Source organism: Phodopus roborovskii, unplaced genomic scaffold (genome assembly GCF_943737965.1).
Source record: "Phodopus roborovskii unplaced genomic scaffold, PHOROB, whole genome shotgun sequence".
Taxonomy (NCBI): domain Eukaryota; kingdom Metazoa; phylum Chordata; class Mammalia; order Rodentia; family Cricetidae; genus Phodopus; species Phodopus roborovskii.
The window spans coordinates 2277370-2300814 of NW_026126515.1; the positions used below are offsets into that span (position 1 = coordinate 2277370).

The following is a 23445-nucleotide window of genomic DNA, read 5'->3' on the forward strand; positions in this document are numbered from 1 at the left end:
ATCTATCAGTCCTCTCTAATTCCTTACTTTATACCTAAATTTAGTAGTTTATGGGTTGTAGCTTGGTAAGCATTGACTTTACAGCTAATATTCATATGTAAGTGGACGCATGCATATGCAGCGGCAAGTGCTAACTGATGAATCATCTCTCCATTTCATGCATTTATTAATTATACACTGTGGATTTTATTACATTTTCATACATATATAGTACATATTTATGTGTATTACAATGATAGAAGAAATAGAAACAGAAAGGCTTTGATGATGTAAATTAGAAAATATGGTAGAAAAGAAGTTTAATATAGAAAGACATTATTAAAAATTAATTAAATTTGGTCAAGTGGACCAAAACACTTTTAAACACACTTTAAAAATACTTAATTTGCAGTTCATACACATGCAAAGTATTTAAACAAAACATTCTCTTTGCATACTTTCTCCCCATGTGTATCATTACTTTTGGGGGGAGTTTAGTGGAGGTGGTACTGTCATTGCCACTCAGTGAGTAGGTGTCAGGGATTGTGGAGTGCCCAGGATAGCCTCTCCTGTGTGTGTGTGTGTGTGTGTGTGTGTGTGTGTGGTGCTGAACATTTTGCAGTGCCCAGGATAGCCTTCCCTAGTACAGTTCTTCCAGCCCTAAATGTCAGTAATGCTGAAGATATAAAATACTGTCTACTCTTCAGACAGAGCAAGATTTTTTTTTCCTATAATGTATTTTAAAGGATTTTTAAACTTAAATTGTTTTTATTGACAATTTGTATAATGAATTTTAGTCATTTTATCTCCATTCCCATCCTCATCCTTTGAATGCAACACTATAATGTGTTGAGAAGACATCTTTTTGATTTTTTTTTTAAGATAATGCCTCAGTGTGTATTCCAAGTGATCCTTGAACTCTCAATTTTCCTACCTCAGCCTCTCGAGTGCCTACAACATCATGCCCAATTCTCCTAAAAATTTTTTAGATGTTTTAGTTTTTTTTTTTTAATTTCTCTGGAATTGGTATGTGTTACTGCTTTCAAAACGATGTTTCTTAAAGTATTTATTTGGTCTACTTTGGAGCTGCTAATCTGAAACTCCATAAATTTATAAAAATAAATTTTTATAATTTATTAATTTCTTAAAGACTCACAGAATCTGTTTCTGGACTCTATTTATTCTCTGGCTTATTTCTATACTATAACATCTATGTCAAACTTGATATTAATGCTTTTTGCTACCTGGTAAAATGAATTCCTTCTATGATGATATCATTGGAAGGCCCACTTACCGTCTTACATGTTCTTTTATTTTTTTATAATACTTGTTTGTGTAGTGTTTATATGTGTATGCTACATGTATGTGTATGGATGCCCTGGAGTTATGGTTAAAGGAAGTTGTAAGCTGCCTAATGTGGGTCTTAGGAGCTGGACTCTGGTCCTCTGGAAGACCAGGAAGCACTGTTACTACTGAGTTACCTCTCCATCCCCATGTCCTTATTTTTATAGGTGTTTTGGACTGTTTTTGGTTTCTTTTTCTGACTTAGTTTTAGAACCAATTTGTCAAAATAGCATTTAAATTAATTAATCGTTTTATTTATTTATTTATTTATTTATTGTTTTCAGACAGGGCTTCTCTGTGTAACAGTCCTGGCTGTCATGAAACTCACTTTGTAGATCAGGCTGGTCTTGAACTCTGAGATCTATCTCTCTCCGCCTCCCAGGTGCTGGGATTAAAGGTGTGTACCACCACTGCCTAGCCAAAATAGTATTTTAATGACTTTATTTTGGTATAGTTCATACATCATACAATTTGTTACTCAGTGTGTACAAGTCGGTGATTTTTAGTATATTCAGACTTATGCCACCCTCATCACAGTTTAGTTTTAGAACACTTTTATTACTCCTTCATAAAACCTGAATCTGTTAGAAGTCATTCCCCATTCCCAAGTTCCTTATGCCCCATTCCTAGACCACTAGTCATCTCTCGGTCTTATCTTTTGTGACGAGGTTTTTTTTTTTTTTTTTTCATTTAACATAATGTTTTCAAGATCTGTGCCTATTTTAGCATATACCAGGACTTTATTGCTGAATAGAGGGCTATTCTATGACACATTTGTTTCTTTAAAAAAATTTAATTGCTATTGTGTGTATATGTGTGTCTTATGTCGTGTGTGTGTGTGTGTGTGTGTGTGTGTGTGTGTGTGTGTGTGTGTGTTGCATGCACATGCCTGAAAATACCCAAAGAGGGTATTGGATCCCCTGGAGTTGGATTCACAGGCAGTTGTAAACCTGGTATGGATGCTGGAAATCAAACTTAGATTAGCTAAAAGAGCAACAAGTACACTCAATTACTGAGCATCTCTCCATCCCTAAAGACTGCAGAAAAAAAACCTCAAACTGGTTGGCTTAAAATAATGGAAATTGATTCTACAGTTCAGGAGACTTGAGGTTCATAATTAAGGATTAAGGTGTCTAGAGGACACCTTACACTGTCTCCTTGGTGGGGAGTTGGGCATAGGAGAATCCTTCTTTGCCTTTTAGCTTCTAATAATAAGGAGCCTTGGCTTTCTTTGGTTTGCGTGACTTTAGTGTTCACCTCCATCTTCTCCTGGCTTCTTTTCTGCGTGTCTGTCACGTTTGGGTCTCCCTTTGTCTTTTTTTTTTTTTTTTTTTTTTTTTTTTCTTCGCCTCAAGGTACTAGTCACACTGGATTAAGGCCCACTCTACATTAGTATGACTTCATTTTATTTATTTTTTTCTCTTTTTCTTTTTTTTGAGACAGGGTTTCTCTAGCTTTGGCTGGCCTGGACCTCAATTCTGTTAGAACAGCTGACCTGGAACTCACAGAGATCTGCCTGCCTCTGCCTCCCGGGTGCTGGGGTTAAAGGTGTGCACCACCACCTTGCCTGCAACTTCAACTTGATATGGTAGAGTCTATTTTCTAATAAGGGCATAGGCACAGGTTCTGAGGGTAGAACTTCAACATCCTTTTTAGAAGACATAGCTCAACCCCTGACCTGTAGCTAAGCTGTTTTATGTGTCTATCAGTTAATAGCTTTTGGATTACTTCCACTTTGGGGCTGTTACAGACAGTGCTGCTCTATACTTTGTTTGGATATGTTTTCATTTCCCTTCCATGTGGTTGTAATGGAATTGTGAGGCCTGTGGTGTCTTTATGCTTAACTGTTGAGGACCTGCCAAGATGTTTTCTAAAGCAGCTGTGCCATTTGGCATTCCCACTGACAGTGTGTGAAAGTTTCTTATTTCTCCACAATATTGCCAGTTCTTATTATCTGCCTTTTTGAGAGCCATGGTAGTGGTTTTTAAGTGTTACGTCATTGTGGTTTTGATTTGCACTTTTCCTGATCACTAATGATGTTGAAGAGCTTTTCATATGTTATTTGGCCATTGTTCAGTTGTCTTTCAGAACTCTATACATAGCCTTAATCATGTTTTTTAATTAGTTCATTTTATTATTGAGTTGTAAGAGTTTATATTCTAAACATATGCCTTTAACAGATAGTGGCTTACAAATATTTTCTTCAGTTCTTCAGGGTCTGTTTGGGATGTCTGAGTAGCCAATTTATTGTCAAAAAAAGGTTTTACAAATTAGGTTTGTGTTGAATTAATGTTTTATTTTGAGTATTTTTAGAAAACAGTTACTGTAGCTTGGCTGTGGTCTTTCCCAATGGTCCATGTGGTAAAGGAGTGGGCACTGTTGGGAGGTGGTGTAACCTGTGGAAGATGGGGTCTTGTGGGATTCTTTAAGTCATTTGGGATATAGGAAGATAATCTGGGGGAACCCAGGTCCTTTACCAACCCTTTATTTATTTGTTAATTTATTTACTTAATGTGACAGGATCTCTCTCTCCGTAAACCAGACTGTTTGGAATTTGATAGGTGACTCAGTCTAGCTTCAAACTTGCTGCCCTGTCTCAAGTGTGTGCTGTCTTGCCCAGCTGCTGTGAACTATTTTTACCAGCTTTTGAGTTTTGGGTTGATTCTAGCCACTGGTCTTACCCAGAAGCTCTACATGTTTTCTGTGTTAGAAACGCATGGACTCTGAATATCACTTCCATGGTAACTCTGCCTGAATAGAATTCCCAGTTCTGAATCAGTCCTAATTTAGATCCTTGGCTCTGGATTTTCCTTTTGATGAGAATGATACGAACTTGGGTACTACATCGTCATAAGTACAGACTTGAGTATCTGCCCTCTCCTTAGGGATTTTTAATAGTCTCAGCCTGGCATGGACCAGTGTGTGAACACTTTTAGGAGGCACTCCTCCTCAGGTCCCATTGTGCTCATGGCCTGTGGCTTAAACTTCCCTTCCTGGATAAGTGAGGCAGCCTGGTTCTGGGCCTGATATGAGTTCTGTTCACTGACTGAACGTGACTTCCATTCTAGTGGGTTCTGCATGTCTCTGATACCTGGGTATCCCTCCTGACTTTCTGTGTAACTGTGAATTAAATTTTCTTAAATGTTTTACAGTGCTGACACCACATACCTACTGAGTACCCATCTTAAAATTTTTGTTTTTTATTACTTTTTCCTACCAGTAGTGGGGATTGAACTTAGGATCTTGCATATTTGAGGCAAGTGTTATACTACTGGTCTATAGCTCAGTCCTTTTGTATTTTTAATGTTTGTTTGTTTGCTTGCTTGATTTTTTTAATAAATTTTTTTTAGATTTGTTTTGTGTGTATGTATTGCCTGCATGTGTGTATGTGCACCATATAGCATACCTGGTGCCTACAGATGTGAGAAAAGACAGATTCCATGGAACTGTAGTTACAGGGTAGTGAGCTGTCATGTGGGTTCTGGGAATTGAACCCTCATTCTCTTGCATGATAACCAGGAAAGCAAAAGCTTTCCTGAAAATAAAGTTATAAAAGGCTAGAGAGACAACTCAGTTGATAGGGCGTATGAAGACCTGAGTTTGTTCCCCAGCACCCATGTGAAATTTGAGTGAGGTATGCACACCTGCAGTCCCAAGGCTGCAAAGAAGAAGATAAAATCCCCACACTTGTTGACCAGCTGGTCGAACTGAATAGGTGAGCTTCAAAGGGATTCCTGTCTCAAAATAAGCTGAAGAGCGATTGAGGAAACCACCCATGTTGGCCCATATCCCATCTTATGAACATATATGCTCAGCTCTACATAACCCCCCCCAAAAGGTTATAAAAACAATGCTCATTTAGTGGGAATCCCTGAGCCATAGGGAAAAGGATTGTGTCTTTGGGCATTTAAGCTGTCAGATAGAGCCTACGGATGAGTAGCTCTACACCTTCTGTATTTTAAGAAACTATAAACTGATTGCTAATGTTTAAAGGAGGAGGTAACATTTCATGTAAAATTTATCCTGCGTTCTCTTGAATAAGCGTAGTATTTGACCATAGGCCTACTTCCTATACAAGACTTGTCAGCAAGAAATGAGTGGCTGCAGTTGCTCTCCCACCTCTGGGGAAGGGACATTTACCAATGATCATTACATTTTATTGTAATGAGAGGTCCTGGCTGGCCCCATCGCCCTTCAGCCCCAAATGAACACATGGAGACTTATATTAATTATAAAACTGTTGGCCGGTAGCTTGGGCCTCTTATTGACTAGCTCTGTCTTAATTACCCATTTCTGTTAATCTATGTATTTCCACATGGTCTTGGCTTACCAGACACCTATCACGCCTCTCTTCCCGTGCTCTAAATGACGACTCTGCCTACGTTTCCCAGAATTCTACTCATCCCCTAGCCCTGTCTGTACTTCTTGCCTGGCCAATCAACCAATCAGTGTTTTATTCATTAACCAGTAAGAGAAACATATATACAGAAGGACATCTCCCATCACTTCACTATTGCAGCTCTTGCTTTATTGTTTTTTGTTTGTTTGTTTTTTGAGATAGAGTCTCACTTTGTAGCCCTGGCTGTCCTGTAACTCACTCTATAGACCAGGCTAGCCTTGAATTCACAGAGATCTTCCTGCCTTTGCCTCTCTAGGGCTGGGATTTAAGGTATGTGCCACTATGCCTAGGTTTGCTATTGCTTTTAATAGTATAAAGATACTATTTACTCATTTCTCTCTGCACAGAAAAGTTGCCTATGCATGTCAGAGATATTGGGAATGAGTTATAGAGTTGGTGAGAAAAAACAGACTTCTTTTCTGAGGGATAAAAGCTTCTTTATTTTATTCTTTCTGTCCTTGTTTTACTCTATTTTTGTTGTTGTTGTTGTTCTGTTCTTCTACCCTGATGTTTCCCTTCTGCTTTCCTGATGACTCCCTTGTCCACTACTTTACTTTTTCCCTTATAGCTTCTATACCCCAGCAAAATCTTTCAAGCAATATAAAACCACAATGTGGTTACATCTATTTTTCAAGGGAATGAATATAAGTAAAAAAAAAAGTGTTTTTTTCTATCCATTGCATGATTAAACATTTTACATATCACAGGTGAAAAACAAGACTTCTCATACATTAGGAGTTTTAGCCGTAACTGTTTACATAGGCAGTAGTTTTGTGATTGCCAGAAAAACAAGTTACTAGTTTCACTCTTCATATTTTAGAATCTAGTCCAATTATCTTAATTAACCATCTAATACTTTATTTTCAATTGTTTAAAGGTTTGTTTTAGCTTTGATTGACACTGAAACCTATGAATACATTTCCCAATACCAGAAAGAACTTAAGCCAAGTACTGGGACTAAATTGTTTTCCTAATCATTAACCTAAGCCATAGTCTACACATCTCCTCAATAGAAACCCATAAGTCCTAGCTGCATGACACTTCCTTGTTCTTATTTTTAATCCTCTGCAGCCCCTGCCTTAATCAGGGGTAGAAACAGCACTTTAAATAGTACCGCTTAAGAGGGAGTCATCTTTATAGTAATCCATGGGTAATAATGCCCAGTAGAATGGGATATCTCTATGAGATAAACACACTACATTAAAGGCAGTGGGGATCCCCCCACACCCATTCACACCATGCCATATACCAGAGACAAACGGCAGTGGCAAACCTGTAAAGGCACAGCAGTAGCAAGAGACATTCTGGAGTCAAAGCCCTTGGGACCTTGCCTATCAGAGATTCACCCATCAGCACCTTTCATTCTGGTGGGCCAATCTCCTGAAGTCAGGTGCCATGGCTATTGGCATGCCTGGTGAAAGCCCTGATAAAGCAATGGGAAGGACTGCTTTGTGACTTACCTTGTTTATTTACATTAAGTTGCCTGCTGCGTGGACGTATCAGTTTGGAACTTCTTTGTGAACATCTTGAGTGTCTAAGGGCCACCTGATTCTTCTTTTATAATTCCCTTTTCTTTTATACTTTACTCTCCATTAACTAAATCAGTTCCTTATGAAGAACTCCTGAGACTTCTGGAGCAAACAGAAATGGGTTTACTTGAGCTCTGGCTTCTCCACTCCATCTACTACCCACACTCCAAAATAATAATGCAGTTTTCCTGCCAACCAACTTAAGTTGAGGCTTTAAAATTATTTAATTATTTGTTTGTGTGCGTGTATGTGGGTATGTACACATGTGTGCAGGTACCTGGAGACAGATGCCCTTGAAGATGGAGTTACAGGAACTAGAAAGCCTCCTAACATGGGTACTGGGGACAGAACTCAAGTCTTCTGCAAGAGCAGTAAGCACTCTTCACCATTGGGCCGTCTCTCAGGCCTCCTTCTTTTCTACATGATGCTGGGGATCAAACCTTCATCCTTACACATTGTTGAGCAAGTACCTCCCTTCCCCATTCCCCCCCTCCCCAACAGTTTATCTGAGTAGCCCTGGCTGTCCTGGAACTCACTTTGTAGACCAGGCTGGCCTTGAACTCAGAGATCTGCCTGCCTCTGCCTGTAGTGCCTGTTGGGATTAAAGGCATGTATAGACACTGCCGGCTTGTGTTCCACCATTTTTAAAATGATCTAATTTCAGTGTGTGTGTCTGTGTCTGTGTGTGTGTATTTGCATCTGTGTGTGTGTGTGTGTGTGTGTGTGTGTGTGTGTATAAGAGAGAGAGAGAGAGACACTGAGCAGAAGAAGGCATTGGATTCCCTAGAGCTGTTACAGGTTGTTATGAGTCGTGATGTGGTTGCTGGGAATTAAACTCTGGTCTTCTACCAGAGTAGCAAACACTCCTCTAACCACTGAGCTATGTCTCCAACCTTGTGCTCTCCCATTTTTTTTTTTTTTTTTTTTTTTAAGAGACAATTCCTAATCCTCCTTTCTCAGCCTCCCAAATGCTTGGATTATAGGTGTATGCCAACACTTTTTATTTCCTTTTCAGTGCTGGAAACTGAACCTAGGACTTTGAATATGTTGGGCAAGCCATCTACCATTGAGCTATAACTTAGTCCATAAGATTTTTAAAATTAAGTTCATTCCATTCGTGTATGTGGTGGTGGTGGGGAGACAGACAGAGACGGGGGGGGGGGGACTTTTGGATGTCAGTTGTCTTTTCACTGTGTAGGTCCAGGAAATTGAACTCAGGTCATCAGTCCGGCCCGCAAATGCCTTTACCTGCTGAGCAGGTTTTCTAGCCTTTACTCTGATTCCATTTTATATCGTTAAGAGACTCGCAGACAATTGTCAGAGCACATGGGAATTTGTGGAAGCAAGGATAGAAATAGAAATGGGATAGGAAAGTAGAAAGATGAGCCAACTGTGGTGCATGCTTGTAATTTCAGCACTCAAAGGTAGAGGCAGGAGGAGCTGGAATTCAAGCTCATTCCTAGTTATATAATAAATTCATAGTTAACCTGGGTACAGGAGACCCTGACTCAAAAAAAAAAGTATAAAAATGAAAAAAATCAAATACTGCTTTGTATTGAAATTTGTATCAGTTATTTAGTTTGTGGGCACAGAGACTTGGACTTCAGGGGAAAACTTGTTTATACTTAAGTTTGTATTTTATATATAAATATATTTTTGACATTTGTTTTGCAGGTTGTGGGATTAGTGAAATGCTTTCTTAAGCAGTAAAAGGTTGAAGATGTCTAGACAGAATTTAGTGGCTTTGACAGTGACCACCCTCCTGGGTGTGGCCATGGGGGGATTTGTCCTGTGGAAAGGCATCCAGCGAAGATGGAGTAAGACAAGCAGAGTGATACAGCAGCATCAGCAGCAGCAACAGCAGCAACAGCAGCAACAGCAGCAGCAACAGCAGCAGCAGCAGCAGCAGCAGCAGCAGCAGCAGCAGCAAGAGCCTGGTAGGAGGGAGTGGCCCCCTCCAGAAGATGCCCAGCTACCCTTTGGTGCACTGAGAGCACCCAGAGCCTCATGGGAGGAGAGGATACTCCAGGCAGAGGTGGTGACAGTATCTCAGGAGGCAGAGTGGAATCAAATTCAGCCCTTCTTTAGAAGGGAGTTGGAAGATTTTCCAGTCCTTGGAATCGACTGTGAATGGGTAAGTTAAAAGGCAGTAACTGAAAAAGAATCTCATTAGTTTCCCCAATTCAGGACATGGCTGGTCAAGAATAGAAAAACACAAGGAGAATTACTTTGATCTTGACTTGCTTGTAAGTATACTTTAGCAGATGATGCTGATGTCCTCAGGGTAGGGGTGACTTTAGATTTGTTATTCTGGAGTCTGGTGGGCCTGCATGAGTTTCACTTTTACTGATTATTCACTAAACTGGACAAGATAATTAGCTTCTCCAAGTCTGTTTGCTTATTCATAATAGGAATGTAAGGGCACTTACTTCCATTGACTTCTACCTAGGTAATCAAGTATCTAGATAATCATGTAGATAATCCCTATAAAGGCCTCAGTGCAGTTTTAAGATATAGCTAGTGTGCATCAAACAACCTGATAGTTGTGGTGGTGCACACCTGTAATCTCAGCACCCGGAGGCTGAGGCAAGGGGATCACAGCAAGTTCGAAGCTATCCTGATCTACATTGTGTATTTGAGGCCATCCTAGGTTACAAAGCAAGACCCTGTCTTAAACAAACAAATAAAACCTACCACTACAACTACCTGCCTATTTGTTTTCAGTTTGTTTTTTGAGACAGGTTCTAGGCTGGCCTTGAACTTCTTATGTAGCTGGGAATAACCTTGAGCTTTCCTACCTTTACCTCCTAAGTACTAGAATCAAAGGTGTTCACTACCCAACTGGTTTGTTAATACTTGGGAAAAAAAAAAGATTATTTATGGGTGTGTGCCCGCCCATGTATATGTCACCATGTCCTCTGTATGCTATACTGTGGGTTGGGCTCAAGGCTTCACATTTTAGGCAAGTGATCTACCAACTGAGCTACAACCCTGGCACCTAATACATTTTTTTTTATTTGAGGATTGATTATTTTTCTTAAGTGTGTGTTTTTCTTTTTGTGGTATGTACTCTGTGTGTGTGTGTGTGTGTGTGTGTGTGTGCGCGCGCGCCATGGAATACATCATGAAGGTCAGAGGACAATTTGGGAGTGTCATGGTCCTGGTCTAAAGGACTTTGAACCTTTCAGGAGAAGACATACAGACCAAGCTCATGTACATAAAAAATGATATGGCCAATACTTAAGGTATTTATCAAACACAGTGTCACAAGTCCTGGGAAGAGGAAGAGACAACCAAGATTATAAAGAGGAAATGGTCAATATCACAAGAGAATGGTACTACGATTACAAAGAGGAAATGGTCAATATCAGGAGAGAATGGTACTAAGAAGCCCAGGTGATTATCCTGTCTCTGCTCCTCTCTCTGGGAGCACTGGGACTGCAGGTGTGCACCACTACATTGGCATTTCATGGGCTCTGGAGATGAACTCAGGTTGTTAAGAGTGTGTGTGCAGTTGGACTTTGTTGTCCAACTTTCTGGGGATCACCAGCCCCCAAATAATGATATAGAGACTTACTATTAATTATGAAAACTTGGCCTTTAGCTTAGACTTATTCCCACCTAGCTCTTACAACTTAAATTAGCCTGTTTCTATTGATCTACACTCTGCCACATGGTTCTTTACCTCTTCTCTATTCTGTATGTTTGACTTCTTCTGAGTCTCTCTGGTGTCTCTCGGCTGCCTAGATTCTAACCCTGAGTTCCTCTCTTCCTGGAAGTTCTGCCTAATCTCTCCTGCCTGGTGATTGGCCATTCAGCTCTTTATTCAGCCAGTCAGAAGGTACCTTGTTACCTTTGACAGTGTACAAAAGGATTATCCCACTCTAGGCATGTCTAGTACTTTTACCTCTTGTGCTATCTCCTGTTAATTTTTTTTTTTTTTTGAAAATAGATTTCACTGAATATACTATGCAAGCCCAAAACTCTAGATATTCCGGTCTCCACTTCTGAATATTAGAATTATATACTCTATTCCTAACTTTTTTAAAAAAATAAATTTATATTATATTTTTTAAAATTAAATTTATTTATCTAATTTTTTTAGGTATGAGTGTTCTTTCTGTATGCATGCCAGAGATGGCTTCAGATCCAGTTATAGATGGTTGTGAGACACCATGTGGTTGCTGGTAATTGAATTCAAGGCCTCTGGAAGAGCATCCAGTGCTCTTAATCACTGAGCCATTTCTCCAGCACCGAAATTTATATTATTTTATGTGTATGTGTTGTGTGTGCATGTGTATACAGGTGCCAGCAACAGTCAGAAGTGAGTGTTGGATCCCTTGGAGCTAGAGTTATAGGCAGTTGTGAGCAGCCCCACTTGAGTGCTGGGAACACTACTTGGATCTCTGCTGGAGCAGCAAGTGCTCTTAAACAGTGAGCCATCCTTCCCAACCCTATTGCCAACTCTTAAAGTCATTCTTGCTTTTGTGTGTTGGTTGGCTCTTTTGAGACATTGTTAAGGCTGGTCTGGAATGTGTAGCAGTACCTCTGTCTCAGCCTCCTGAGTATTGGATGACAGTCACAAATACTACAACTAACTCTTATGCCAAATTTTTTAGAAGTTATTTCTGGTATTCATTGATAATAAGATACTCATTGTTCTGGAATACTTTTTTTCTTAGTCATGTAAAAAATTTTCCTCTGAATGTAGAATTTTAGCTTTGTCATTTTCAGGAATGAATTTCATTTTCTTCTGGTTTTCATTGTTGCTGTTGAAGATAATCATCACTTTTTCATTGATTCTTTGTAGGTAATCTGATTTTTTTTCCATAACTCTGAAGATGTGCTAAGACGAGTCTAGATTCAGTTTGGGCTTAAGAAAGCTAATAATTTTTTATTATTTTGAAATTTCCTTTTAATACATTTATACTGTTTATTTTCTTTGTGGTGTGTATATGAGAGAGAGAGACAGACAGACAGAGTAGGAGGGAGACATAGTTTTTCATTGTGAGCCCCAGTTGGCTTGGAACTTGCTATGTAGATCAGGTTGTGTAGGCAGAGTTTTCCTATTCCACAGCTACTCTCAAATAACAAACTGAGGATTATATTAATTATAAATGCTTAGTTGATAGCTCAGGCTTATTGCTAATTAGCTCTTACAACTTAAGTTAACCCATTTCCATTAATCTATATTCTGCCACATGGCTTTTACCTTTTCTGTGTCCTTGTTCTATGTCTGGCTAGTGACTCCTCTGACTCCACCCTTCTTCCTCCCAGGATCCTTTTAGTCTGGTTTTCCTGAGTAACCTCCTCCTGGTCAGCTATAGGCCGGTAATTTCTTTATTAGCCAATGAGAGTAATGCATATTCATAGTCATAGTATAGAAAAAGATTGTCCCACAACAAGCTTGTCCTCATACTCCTAGAGACCCACTAGCCTATACCTCCCAAGTACTGGGATCAAAGGTGTGTTTCATCACACACAGCACCAGCTTTCTTCTGAGGATATGTAAATAGCCTGGATTGGTAAAGCAGTGTCTAAGAAGAAAGTCTAAGGTTTTGGTGAGTTAAATCATAACTGTGCTGAACAGTTTGGTAGAATTTAAGGGCAAAGACTATTACATTTTGTTATTAGTAGCAATTCTTTGTGGTGTTGACTATTTTCTCTTGGTAATCTTGATTGCCTCATGTATGAAATCTTTCTTTTCCCAGTACTTGTGACACTGTTTGATAAATACCTTTGCTTTTATCCTGTTACTTTCAGTGTGTGAGAGCTTGGTCTTTTTCCTGAAAGGTTCTAAGTCCTTTAGGCCATGCCAGCCATAACTGTAGGCAGTGCATGAGCCTACATAGTTAGAGCACCCATAGTTAGAGCAAGCAGGGCTCCTCAGCCTTACTGCTGACATGATTAGCAGATGGTTCTGTGTTGTGAATAGTTGTTACAGGATGTGTACTGTTGGATGTCTTGTGCTGTTGGATGCTCAACAGCATCTGCCTCCTACTTGATAGATGTCTACATACTCCCTTCTTCCACAGTAATGACCAAAGATTTCTTCAGACTTAAATTTCCCATCGGGGAATATCACTATCCCTTCAAAAATACTGTTGTAGACACTGAGTGATAATGTGAGCTTTGCCATTATTTCATCATATTTGGTAAGCTATTTCACCTATAGCTGAAAGTTTCTTTTCCTAAAAAGTGAGAAGGAATTTATTGGGTGTTCCATCTGTTTTGTGGATTGTTTTTAGAATCCTTAAACTCAGCTGTGCAGTGGTGGCACATGCCTTTAGTCCCAGCACTCAGGAGGCAGAGGCAGGCGGATCTCAGTGAGTTTGAGGCCAGCCTGGGCTACAAAGTAAGTTCCAGGACTGCCTGGACAGTTACACAGAGAAACCCTGTCTTGAAAAAACAAAAGCAAACAAACAAAAGAATCTTTAAACCCTTGAAAATAGGAACTGATTTTATATGTTTTTCTGGGATAATATTCTTGTTTTATTTTATTTTGTTGTTGTTGTTGTTGTTTTTCGAGACTGGGTTTCTCTGTATTGTTTTGGAATCTAGAACTAGCTCTGTAGACTAGGCTGGCCTCGAACTCACAGAGATCTGCTTACCTCAGCCTCCCTACTGCTGGGATTAAAAGTGTGCACCACCAATGCCCAGCTCTGGGATAACATTCTTTCAGCGTTTTTTCAAACTTAGCCCCAAAATACCCTAAAAGATTAAACATTGATATAAGTATATTGATAATATGCATAGTTATTTTCAGTATTTGTGCTTTGGTAAACTCCATTTGTGACTTTGTCCCACCAGGATATGTTATACTGGCAGAGCTGTACTCTACACTGTTTTGTGTTTTTGAAAAACGTTCCCAATATATAGCTTTGGCTGGCTTAGCTCAACATGCAGATCAGGCTGACCTCAAACTCATAGATTACCTCATGCCCTATGCTGGGATTAAAAGCAAATGGCCATGCCCAGCCTCTACTTCTTTTGAAATTTGCCTTTTGACACAGTGCTGATGAGGCAAAAAGGGAAGTTACTAGCATGTGCCATAGAAATTTTGGTTTGGTACCATTTGGTGTTGTGCTCTTAGCCTCTTTTTCTTAGCCTTTTAAACTCAGCATGACTGACTGTGTGTGTCCCAGAGCTCCTGAGTCAGCTGGTCACTATTTCTGGACTGATCAGATTTCAGGGCCTGAAGTTGGCCCTGTGAAGCTTATTCAGACTGCTGTTTTATAGGGGCTCACCTGTTAGAGCAGGTTCTCCCTGCATTTAACCTCAAACCCATTCTTCTGCTCCCTTTGGGAAGCCAAGGATGTATCTCTTAGATGGGGCTTTTAGCCTTTTGTCATGCTGCTTTGCAAGGATGTGAACTGTGTGCTGTGTTATTCTTTTATAGGTGAATTTGGAAGGCAAAGCCAGTCCTTTGTCACTCCTACAGATGGCTTCCCCGAGTGGCTTCTGTTCATTGATTCGCTTGCCCAGGTTGATCTATGGAGGCAAAACACTACCAAGAACGCTGTTGGACATACTGGCAGATGGCACCATCTTGAAAGTAGGAGTGGGATGCTCAGAAGATGCCAACAAGCTTCTACAGGATTATGGCCTCATTGTAAGGGGGTGTCTGGATCTCCGCTACCTGGCCATGAAGCAAGGGTATGGTTTGTATGCATGCTAGGATACCTGTAGCTATGGGGCAAACATTATACATGTGCTGTAGTTACTGGGGATCAATAATGAAGCATATAGAATTCCATAGAAACCTAAAGGCTTTGAACATGCATGTTGAACTTGTGAGAAGACATCAATGTCTGAGAAAAGTTCGGTTGGCTAAATTTCTTTTTTCATCAGCCTCTCGTCACTTGTAAAGGAGAGGTTATGAACCAGTGGCCCACTGGCTAAGTTGGAGCTGTAGGGTTTGCTTATTTTTTTTTCCCACGTGAAATCTGTTTTAAATCTAGAAGACTAAGTATAAGAATCTGTACTTGTGGTTTCTGTTCAGAAACTGGGTGATCTGACCTCAGAGATCCGGGTTACAGATGGTGGCAGTGGGCCATGTTTGGGCTCTCCTGTTTTGGTTAGTGTATTCACTTTAACTTCCCGAGTCTTTACCACTCCTGTGGTAGACCTGACTTCTGGTCAGCATTTTAGTTTGCAAACCAGCCTTAGGCCCAAATAATGGTCAGCCTTGTCCTTCACTTGGAGAGGGAGACTTCCCTTAGCCTTTTCCTCTGTGGAAACTCCATTTCACTCCATCTTTCAGGGCCCACAATTTCTCAGGTACATGCACAGTCCTCATTTATCCATTATTTATTTACTTACTTAAATTTTATTCATTTATTTTTATGAGTGTTTTGTCTGACTGTATGTTTGTGTCTGTGGAGGCCAGAAGAGGGCCTCAGATTCCCTGGAACTGGAATTACAGAGGGCTATGAGCTACTATGTGGGAGCTAGGAACTGAACCTGGGTCTTCTGCAAGAGCATCAAATGCTCTTAACTGTTGAACCATCTCTACAGAAACCACAGTCCTCACTTACACTCTGTGTGCATTTGGAGACATTTCAGTGAGTGTATGTAAATTGAAAGTGCATTGAGTTCTCTGAGACTGAGGCAGGAGGGTATGAATTTGAGGCCAGCCTGGGCTAGGTCATGAGCACCTGTCTCAAAAATACCCCAAAAGAGAATTAGGCCAAGCTGAATATTATAATGAAATGATAATATACAAGTTGTGGTTAGAAATAAGAATGAAATTGTGGCAAGGTAGTGGTGCACACCCTTAATCCCAGCACTCAGGAGGCAGAGGCAGGAGGATCTCTGTGAGTTTGAGGCCAGCCTGGTCTACAGAGTGAGTTTCAGGACAGCCAGGGCTGGTTTTTTTTTTTTTTGTTTGTTTGTTTTGTTTGTGTGTGTGTGTGTGTGTGTGTGTGTGTTCAGGTGCACATGCATGTGTGCATATAAGGAAGCCACAGGTGAAAGATGCTGTGGAATGTCTTCAATTGTTGATTACATTTTTGTGGTTGTTTGAGATAGGGTCTCATCATATAGCCATGGCTGACCTAGAACTCACTATCTAGATCAGGCTGGCCTTGAACTCACAGAGACCTACATGCTTGTCTTTGTTTCCTGAGTGCTGAGATTAAAGGCTTGTACCACTACTGCCCAGCTTTCACTTTTTTTTTCCCCCACCTCTGTGTAGCCCTAGCTGTCTTGAAACTAGCTTTGTAGACCAGGCTGGCCTCAAACTCACTCAGATCCAACTGCCTCTGCCTGTTGAGCGTTGGGACTAAAGGCATGTACCACTACCTCTGAGCATCACTTTATTGTCTTGAGAGGGAGTCTATCTCTCAATCTGGAGCTCACAGATTTGACTAGACTGGCTGGCTAGCAAGCCTCTGTCTCTGCCTCCTGGCACTGGGATTACAGGTGCATTCTGCCACACCTGATCTTTTTACATGGGGTGGGGAGGTCAGACTCAGTTCCTTATTCTTGCATGGTATCGATTGAGTCTCATCTTTACAACAAGAACGAAACTATCAGACCTTTAATTTCATGTGGTCTTTTTTTTTTTATGTTTTTGGTACTGAGAATTGAGCTTCAGGACCTGAATAAATTAGGCAAGTGCTCTACCATTTGTTGTATCTCCAGCCCAAGACCTTTTATTTCAAATGAAATTTTATTATAATTAAAGACATTATTGACCATTATTGACATTACCCAGCCCCTATTTTATTTTATGTTTTTGGTTGTGAGCCTAGCCTTTAAGGGCTGAGCCATATCTCCAGCCCACCCTATTTTATATTTCATTTTATTGCTGGAGATTGAACCTAGGGCCTTATACATGCTATGTATGTACTTCACCACTGAGCTGCACTCCAGGCACTATTGTGTGTTTTTTTTTAATAGAACTAAAGAAAGTTTACTATCTCCCCCATATCCTTAATTTCATGCATTTAACCAAGAACTGTTTATTTTAGTCAAGTGTGCCTGGCCTTTTTGTGTTCTCTGTCTCTGGCAATGAGATGTGACTGTTCACTGTTTGTTTGGTAAGGGAAGGCTTCCTGTTCTTCCTCATCACAGTGGCGAGACAGCTGTGCTGTGGCACTGACAGGAGCCTTTGCCTGCCAGCCTGCTGCTCTCTGACTTAGATGCTCACTCTGGCCATTGTCACATGTTGTCTGTTTTCATGTACTGACTGTCCTTGTTGTTACTGTTTTGGTGTCAGAGACCGAATCCTGGACCTTGTGCATGCCAGGCAAGTACTCCATCATGGAGTTGTTGTTAGTGCTGCTGGGTTTGATCCCAGGGTTCCCTGTGTGCTGAGCTGTGTGCTGTGTGAGGACTAACCTACATCTGTATCCCTTGCCCACCTTTACTTTTTTTTTTTTTTTTTTACTATGTTCCCTTACTAGCATGGAGCTTATTATATAGACCAGCCTGGCCTCAAACTCACAGAGGTTAGATTAAAAGTATGTATACCACCATGCCTGGCTGTTTTCTTTCTTTCTTTCCTTCCTTCCTTCCTTCCTTCCTTCCTTCCTTCCTTCCTTCCTTCCTTCCTTCCTTCCTTCGACATTTCTGGGAATATGGCTCAGTGGGTAAAAGTGCTTGCCATGAAAGTGTGAAGACCTAAGTTTGAGTCTCCAGAACCCATACAAAGCCAGGTGAGACAGTGCATATCTAAATCCCAGAGCTCTTGTATAGTGTGAGAGGTGGAGACAGGAGAACCCCAGGAAGCTCCTAGGTCAGCTAGCCTGGCAGATGCAGTCATGAACAGCAAAGCAGCCGTCTCAAACATGGTAGAAGATAAGGACAGAGATTCAAGATTGCCCTCTGACCTCCAAATGCATGCTGTGGCACAAACACACTCATGCACTTACATGAATGTACACACACACATGTACATACACACACATACACACCCAAAGATTTAAACATTTTAAATGAATTAATGAATAAGATCTTACTAGCCCTGCTGATCTGGAACTCCATGTAGTTGAGGATGATCTCGAACTCCTGATCTTTTTGCCTCCACTTCCTAAGTTCTAGAATTATAAGCATGTTGCACCATTCTTGCTCTCTTAATGTTTTCTCTCTGTGGGTGTGAATTTCATTCTATTTAAAATTTGTGTGTGTGTGTATGAGAGAGAGAGAGAGAGAGAGAGAGAGAGAGAGAGAGAGAGAGAGAGAGAGACTCCCAAGGTACACACGTAGAGGTTAGAGGACAACTTGTAGGAGTCCATTATTTCCTTATACCTTGTGGACTGGGGATTAGACTCAGCTTGTCAGATTTGGTGGGAGGTGCCTTTACTTCTGTGCTGTCTTACTGGCCCACTGATGTTTTCTTACTTACTCATGTATCTCTTGGTTAGTTTCTGATTTTTGAAGATCAGTGATGAAATCCTTATTACCCCACAGCACTTTTTAAATGATTTATTTACGTTTATTTATGTGTACAAGTGTCTTCCCTGCAGTATGTAAGTACTCCACAGGTGTGCAGATATGGCAGAGAAGGCGTTAAATTCCCTGGAACTAGAGTTACAGATGGTTGTGAGCTGCCATGTGGATGCTGGGAACCAAATCTGGGTCCTCTGTAAGACCAGCAAGTGCTCTTAACCTCCGAGCCATCTCTCAGCCCCCTACAGCAGTTTTCATGAGAAAATTTTGAAGAGCAGAACAGAAACAATTACTGTTTTTATACTCTTACCTCCTAGACGACAATAGCTTTGTCATTTTTATTCTTATATATAAAAAGTAAGGCATGAGTATCATTGAAGGATATTTAGTTTACTTATCATTCTTGCTACATATGGTGTTGCAGTGAATATCCACTTAGGTATCTTTGTCCTTTGGATAAACTCCCAGAGAAGGAGATTCTAGATCAGAGAATTTTTGTATTTGAGTTTTTTATAGTTATTTATTATTAAACTTTTTCATAATGATCATAAAGAGGTCCAGTTCACAAATTTTTGTTGAATTGATTTTTATGCTTCATTGATACTAGATGTATGTGTTTAAAAAACAAAACAAACACCATTGTAAATCTGATAGCTTATTTGTCTTCTGTTTATTAGTCATTTAAAAAATTTTCCTGTTCGTGCCATTTTCCCATTTTTGATACATGCTTTTATTTATTTCTTATAGAAACAATATACTCTGTAATGGGCTTAGCCTGAAATCGCTTGCTGAGACTATTTTGAACTTTCCACTTGACAAGTCCCTTCTACTTCGTTGCAGTAACTGGGATGCTGAGAATCTTACGGAAGACCAGGTACTTATTATCAGAGTAGTTGATTCTAATCTTTAATATGAGCATTAGGTAATGAGACCTTAAACTATCAGGTGATACTCAAGACAGTAATGTTCATGCTGCTTAAGTAAAACATTAAGAGTTCTATTGCATTTTAGTTTTGAATGTGCTGAGCACTTCAATATAATGAGGGTTCAAGCAGGAGACGTATAGCAGGTAGATTGGACTAACTAATATGTGTAGATGGAAGTTTCTTTCCTGCCCCATCCCAAAGCCTTTTAGTCCTAAATAAACACACAGAGGCTTATATTAACTATAAACTGTTTGGCAGAAGACTTAGGCTTCTTATTGGCTGACTGTGTCTTAATCATTAATCCATTTCTATTAATCTGTGTATCTCCACATGGTCTTGACTTACTGGTGATGCTCAGACCTCTTGCTTCCTCAGCAGCTACATGGCATCTTTTTGGTGACTCGTTCTCTGTGTCCCTCTTCTCAGAATTCTCCTAGTCTGGTAGCTCCACCTAAAATTCCTCCTGGCTACATCCTGCCTGACCATTGGCCAAAATACCTTTATTTCTCAACCAATAAGAGAAACATATTCACAGCATACAGAAAGACATCCCCCATCATATATGATCTGAGGGCAAACAAATCAATTTTATACATTTCTCTTATGGCTCTTTATTCTTCAAAAAATGTTCTTCCCAAAGTTTCTCTCTCAAAAAGCTCTCTTTAAGATTTCTCCTCAAAGATTCTGTCCTCAAAAGTTCTTTCTCTAAAAGCTCTCTTAAAGTTCCCGTTAGAAGTTCTTAAAAATTCTAGAGTGCGTTCTAAAAATTCTCATAGATCCTACAAGGCTTCCAGTTTATATACCTAATGCAGATACAATGAACAATATCAAGAATACCAGGAATGCATGTCTCTTAGAACCAGGAAGGCAGATAAAATTTTGAGAAAAGTGGGTGCCTCAACACCTCAGGGGAGACATGACTTGTAAAACGTGTTGCTAACATATTAAAAGGGACTTCTCAGTGTTATATCAAAGGGAAAAACTAAGGCTATGTAGTATGAGATGCAAAAGGTGTAGCTCTTACCACTGATGCTCCAGTGAGAAGGAATTTTTGAGAATATAAACACCCAGTATATATTCCCCATCAGAAGTTAATTCTGGTGGGTTGATACCTAGAATATTAATTGCTAGTTCTGTAATAAATGATAAAGGCTCCCAGCATCAGAAAATGTGTTTTTCCAGAAATGCAAATGCATGCATATTTTTTAAAGCGCTGTAAATCTCACCATAAGAAACAGTAAGTAGTTACCTGCCTCTCTCACCCCATTGCTTCTTTTGCTCTTCCTTCTCAGAGGCAACCCCTTAAATTTCTTTCTGATAATTATCATTATACTTCTAGGTTACATGCATGTGCCATTCTTTCTTATTTGTGCATAGTGTGTTTTTACTTTGTCTTAGTTAAGGTTTTTATTGCCATGAAGAGATACCATCACCTCAACAACTCATAAAGGAGAACATTCAATTGGTGTGGCTCATAGTTTCAGAGGTTCAGTCTGTCTGTTATTATCATGATGTGGGGTATGGCAGCATGCAAGTAGATGTGATGCTGGAGTAGCAGCTGAGAGTCCTACTTCTTGCAGGCAACAGGAAGTTGACTGAGACACTGCAAAGTACCCTAAGCATAGGAAACCTCAAAGCTCACCCCCACAGTAACACACTTCCTCCAACAAGGCCATACCCACTGCAACATAGCCACACCTCCTAATGGTGCCACTTCCTGTGAGATTATGGGGCCCAATTATGTTCAAACTACTACAGACTTGTACTTTTTTTTTTTTTTTTTTTTTGGCTTTTCCAGACAGGGTCTCTTTATATAGTCTTGGCTGTCCTGGAATATGCTCTTAGACCAGGTTGGTCTCGAACTCACAGAGATCTGCTTGCCTCTATCTCCTTATTACAGGAATTACAGGCATGCACCACCACTGCCCAGCCATGTTTTGACTTATACAGAAATTATGACTTTGACTCTTCTAGTTCCTGGGTCCCAAACAATTATTTGTTCTCTCCCCATCTTCCCAATATTAATAAATAGTCCATTTTCATCAGGAACAATACTTTGTTTTCTTAGGATATAATATTTATATTTTTGTTTTGCTTCATGTTCTGTATACTATTGACTTAACCCCAGCCTGTTTAGCAGAATTGTGGCTCTCTTGACTGTCTCAGATTAACTAAATACACTTATCCTGTTACCTGTGGTTCTGTCCCTACAGGCCTCTGCTGTCTTCTTATGGCCCTCTGCTATCCCCCTGTGGTTCAGCCTTCTGCTGTCTCTCTATAGTCCTCTGTTGTCCCCCTGTGGTCCTTTGCTGTCCTCCTACAGTCCTCTGCTGCTATGCTGTTGACTGTCCAGACATGCTGCCCATCACATGCTGAACTTCGCTTCTTCTATCCATCTGTGGCTTGTGGCTCCCTCCACCTGCAGTGTCTAATCCCATGTCTTTTCCTTTTCGTACCCTGCATGTCTGAAAGGATAAGTGATTTGCCTCTCTTAGCTGGGCCAAACTAGTGGATAATAGTACTCGCCACTAAGCCTGGAAACTTTAGTTCAATCCCTAGGATCCACTTGGCAGAAGGAGGCAGTCGATGCCAGCAAGTTGTCCTCTGACCTCTACACACACAAACACACTGTGGCACATGCAGCTGTATGTACACATAAATAAACAATGTGACAAAGTACTTAACAATGCTGTTTTTTTCTAACTATAAGCATAGTGGTTAAGATTTCAGAGAATAGGGGGCTGGAGAGATGGCTCAGTAGTTAATAGTACTACTGCTCTTCCAGAGGATCTAGATTCTATTCCCAGCTCCAAACATAGTGACTCACAACCACTTGTAACTCTATTACAGGAGGCCCAGTGCCCTCTTCTAGTCTCCATAGGCAGCAATTACACATACATACATTCGGGCAAATACTCATAAAATAGAATAAAAATAAGTAAATAAAGCTGGGTGATGGTAGTATATGTCTTTAATCCCATCACTGGGAATGCAGAGGCAGGTGGCTCTCTGTGAGTTCAAGGCCAGCCTGGCCTAGAGAACAAGTTCCAGGACAGCCAGGACTATATAGAGAAACCCTGTCTCGAAAACAAATAAAATACATATCAACTTGTCTGCACAACAGGGCTGAGAAACTACCTCTTCCTGCCTCAAAATAGTAAAAATTTAGATCACAGCTGCTGGAGAGATAGCTGCTCTTTCAGACAGGGCCTTACTATGTGGTCCTAGATGACCTGGAAATGTATGTAGACCAGGCTAGTCTCTTAACTGACAGATCTGCTTGTTTCTGTTGGCATTAAAGGTATGTGCCACCAAATTTGGATTTTTTAATAGTAATAAGTGAAAAATGATTTTATTAAGATTAATTTCTATGTAATAAAATTGACCTATTTAAAATGCTAGGCATGGTAACGCATACCTCTAATATTATCTTTGGGAACTGGAGTCAGGAGTGTCTCTAGCTCAAGGCCATTCCAACCTATATAGCCAGATTTTGTCTCAAAAAAGAACCAAAAAACAAAAACAAAAACAAAAAACCAAAAAAAAACAAAAAACAAAGCTGGGCATAGCACTAGACAGGTTTAGGGGCCCCAGGAATTCGTCCATCTCTGTTTTTCCAATTTCGGGATTACAGGCAAATGTCACCATGCCCAGCTTTTTTACGTGGTCTCTTGGGATCAAACTTGTGTCTTTATGCTTACAAGGCAAACACTTTACCAACTGAACTATCAATTCAACTGCTATAATAGACTTTTATTTTTGTTTGGTTTGTATTAGAGGTAAAGCCTCACACTGTAGCTCATATGGGTCTTAACATCAAGGCAGTCATCCTCCTGACTCAGTTTTTCAAGTGCTGGGATTAGCAAAATACCTG

The 23445-nt window shown here is 40.2% G+C and overlaps 1 protein-coding gene across 1 annotated transcript in view; it reads left to right on the top strand.

Moving 5' to 3' along the window:
- Positions 1-23445, top strand: part of Exd2 (exonuclease 3'-5' domain containing 2) — a 33722-nt gene that overhangs the window by 2675 nt on the left and 7602 nt on the right. Inside the window, exons 2-4 of the mRNA XM_051196223.1 lie at positions 8926-9385; positions 14651-14907; positions 19393-19519. Coding sequence (XP_051052180.1) covers positions 8972-9385; positions 14651-14907; positions 19393-19519 — 798 coding nt within the window. The 5' untranslated portion in view covers positions 8926-8971. The remainder of the gene's footprint in view (positions 1-8925; positions 9386-14650; positions 14908-19392; positions 19520-23445) is intronic.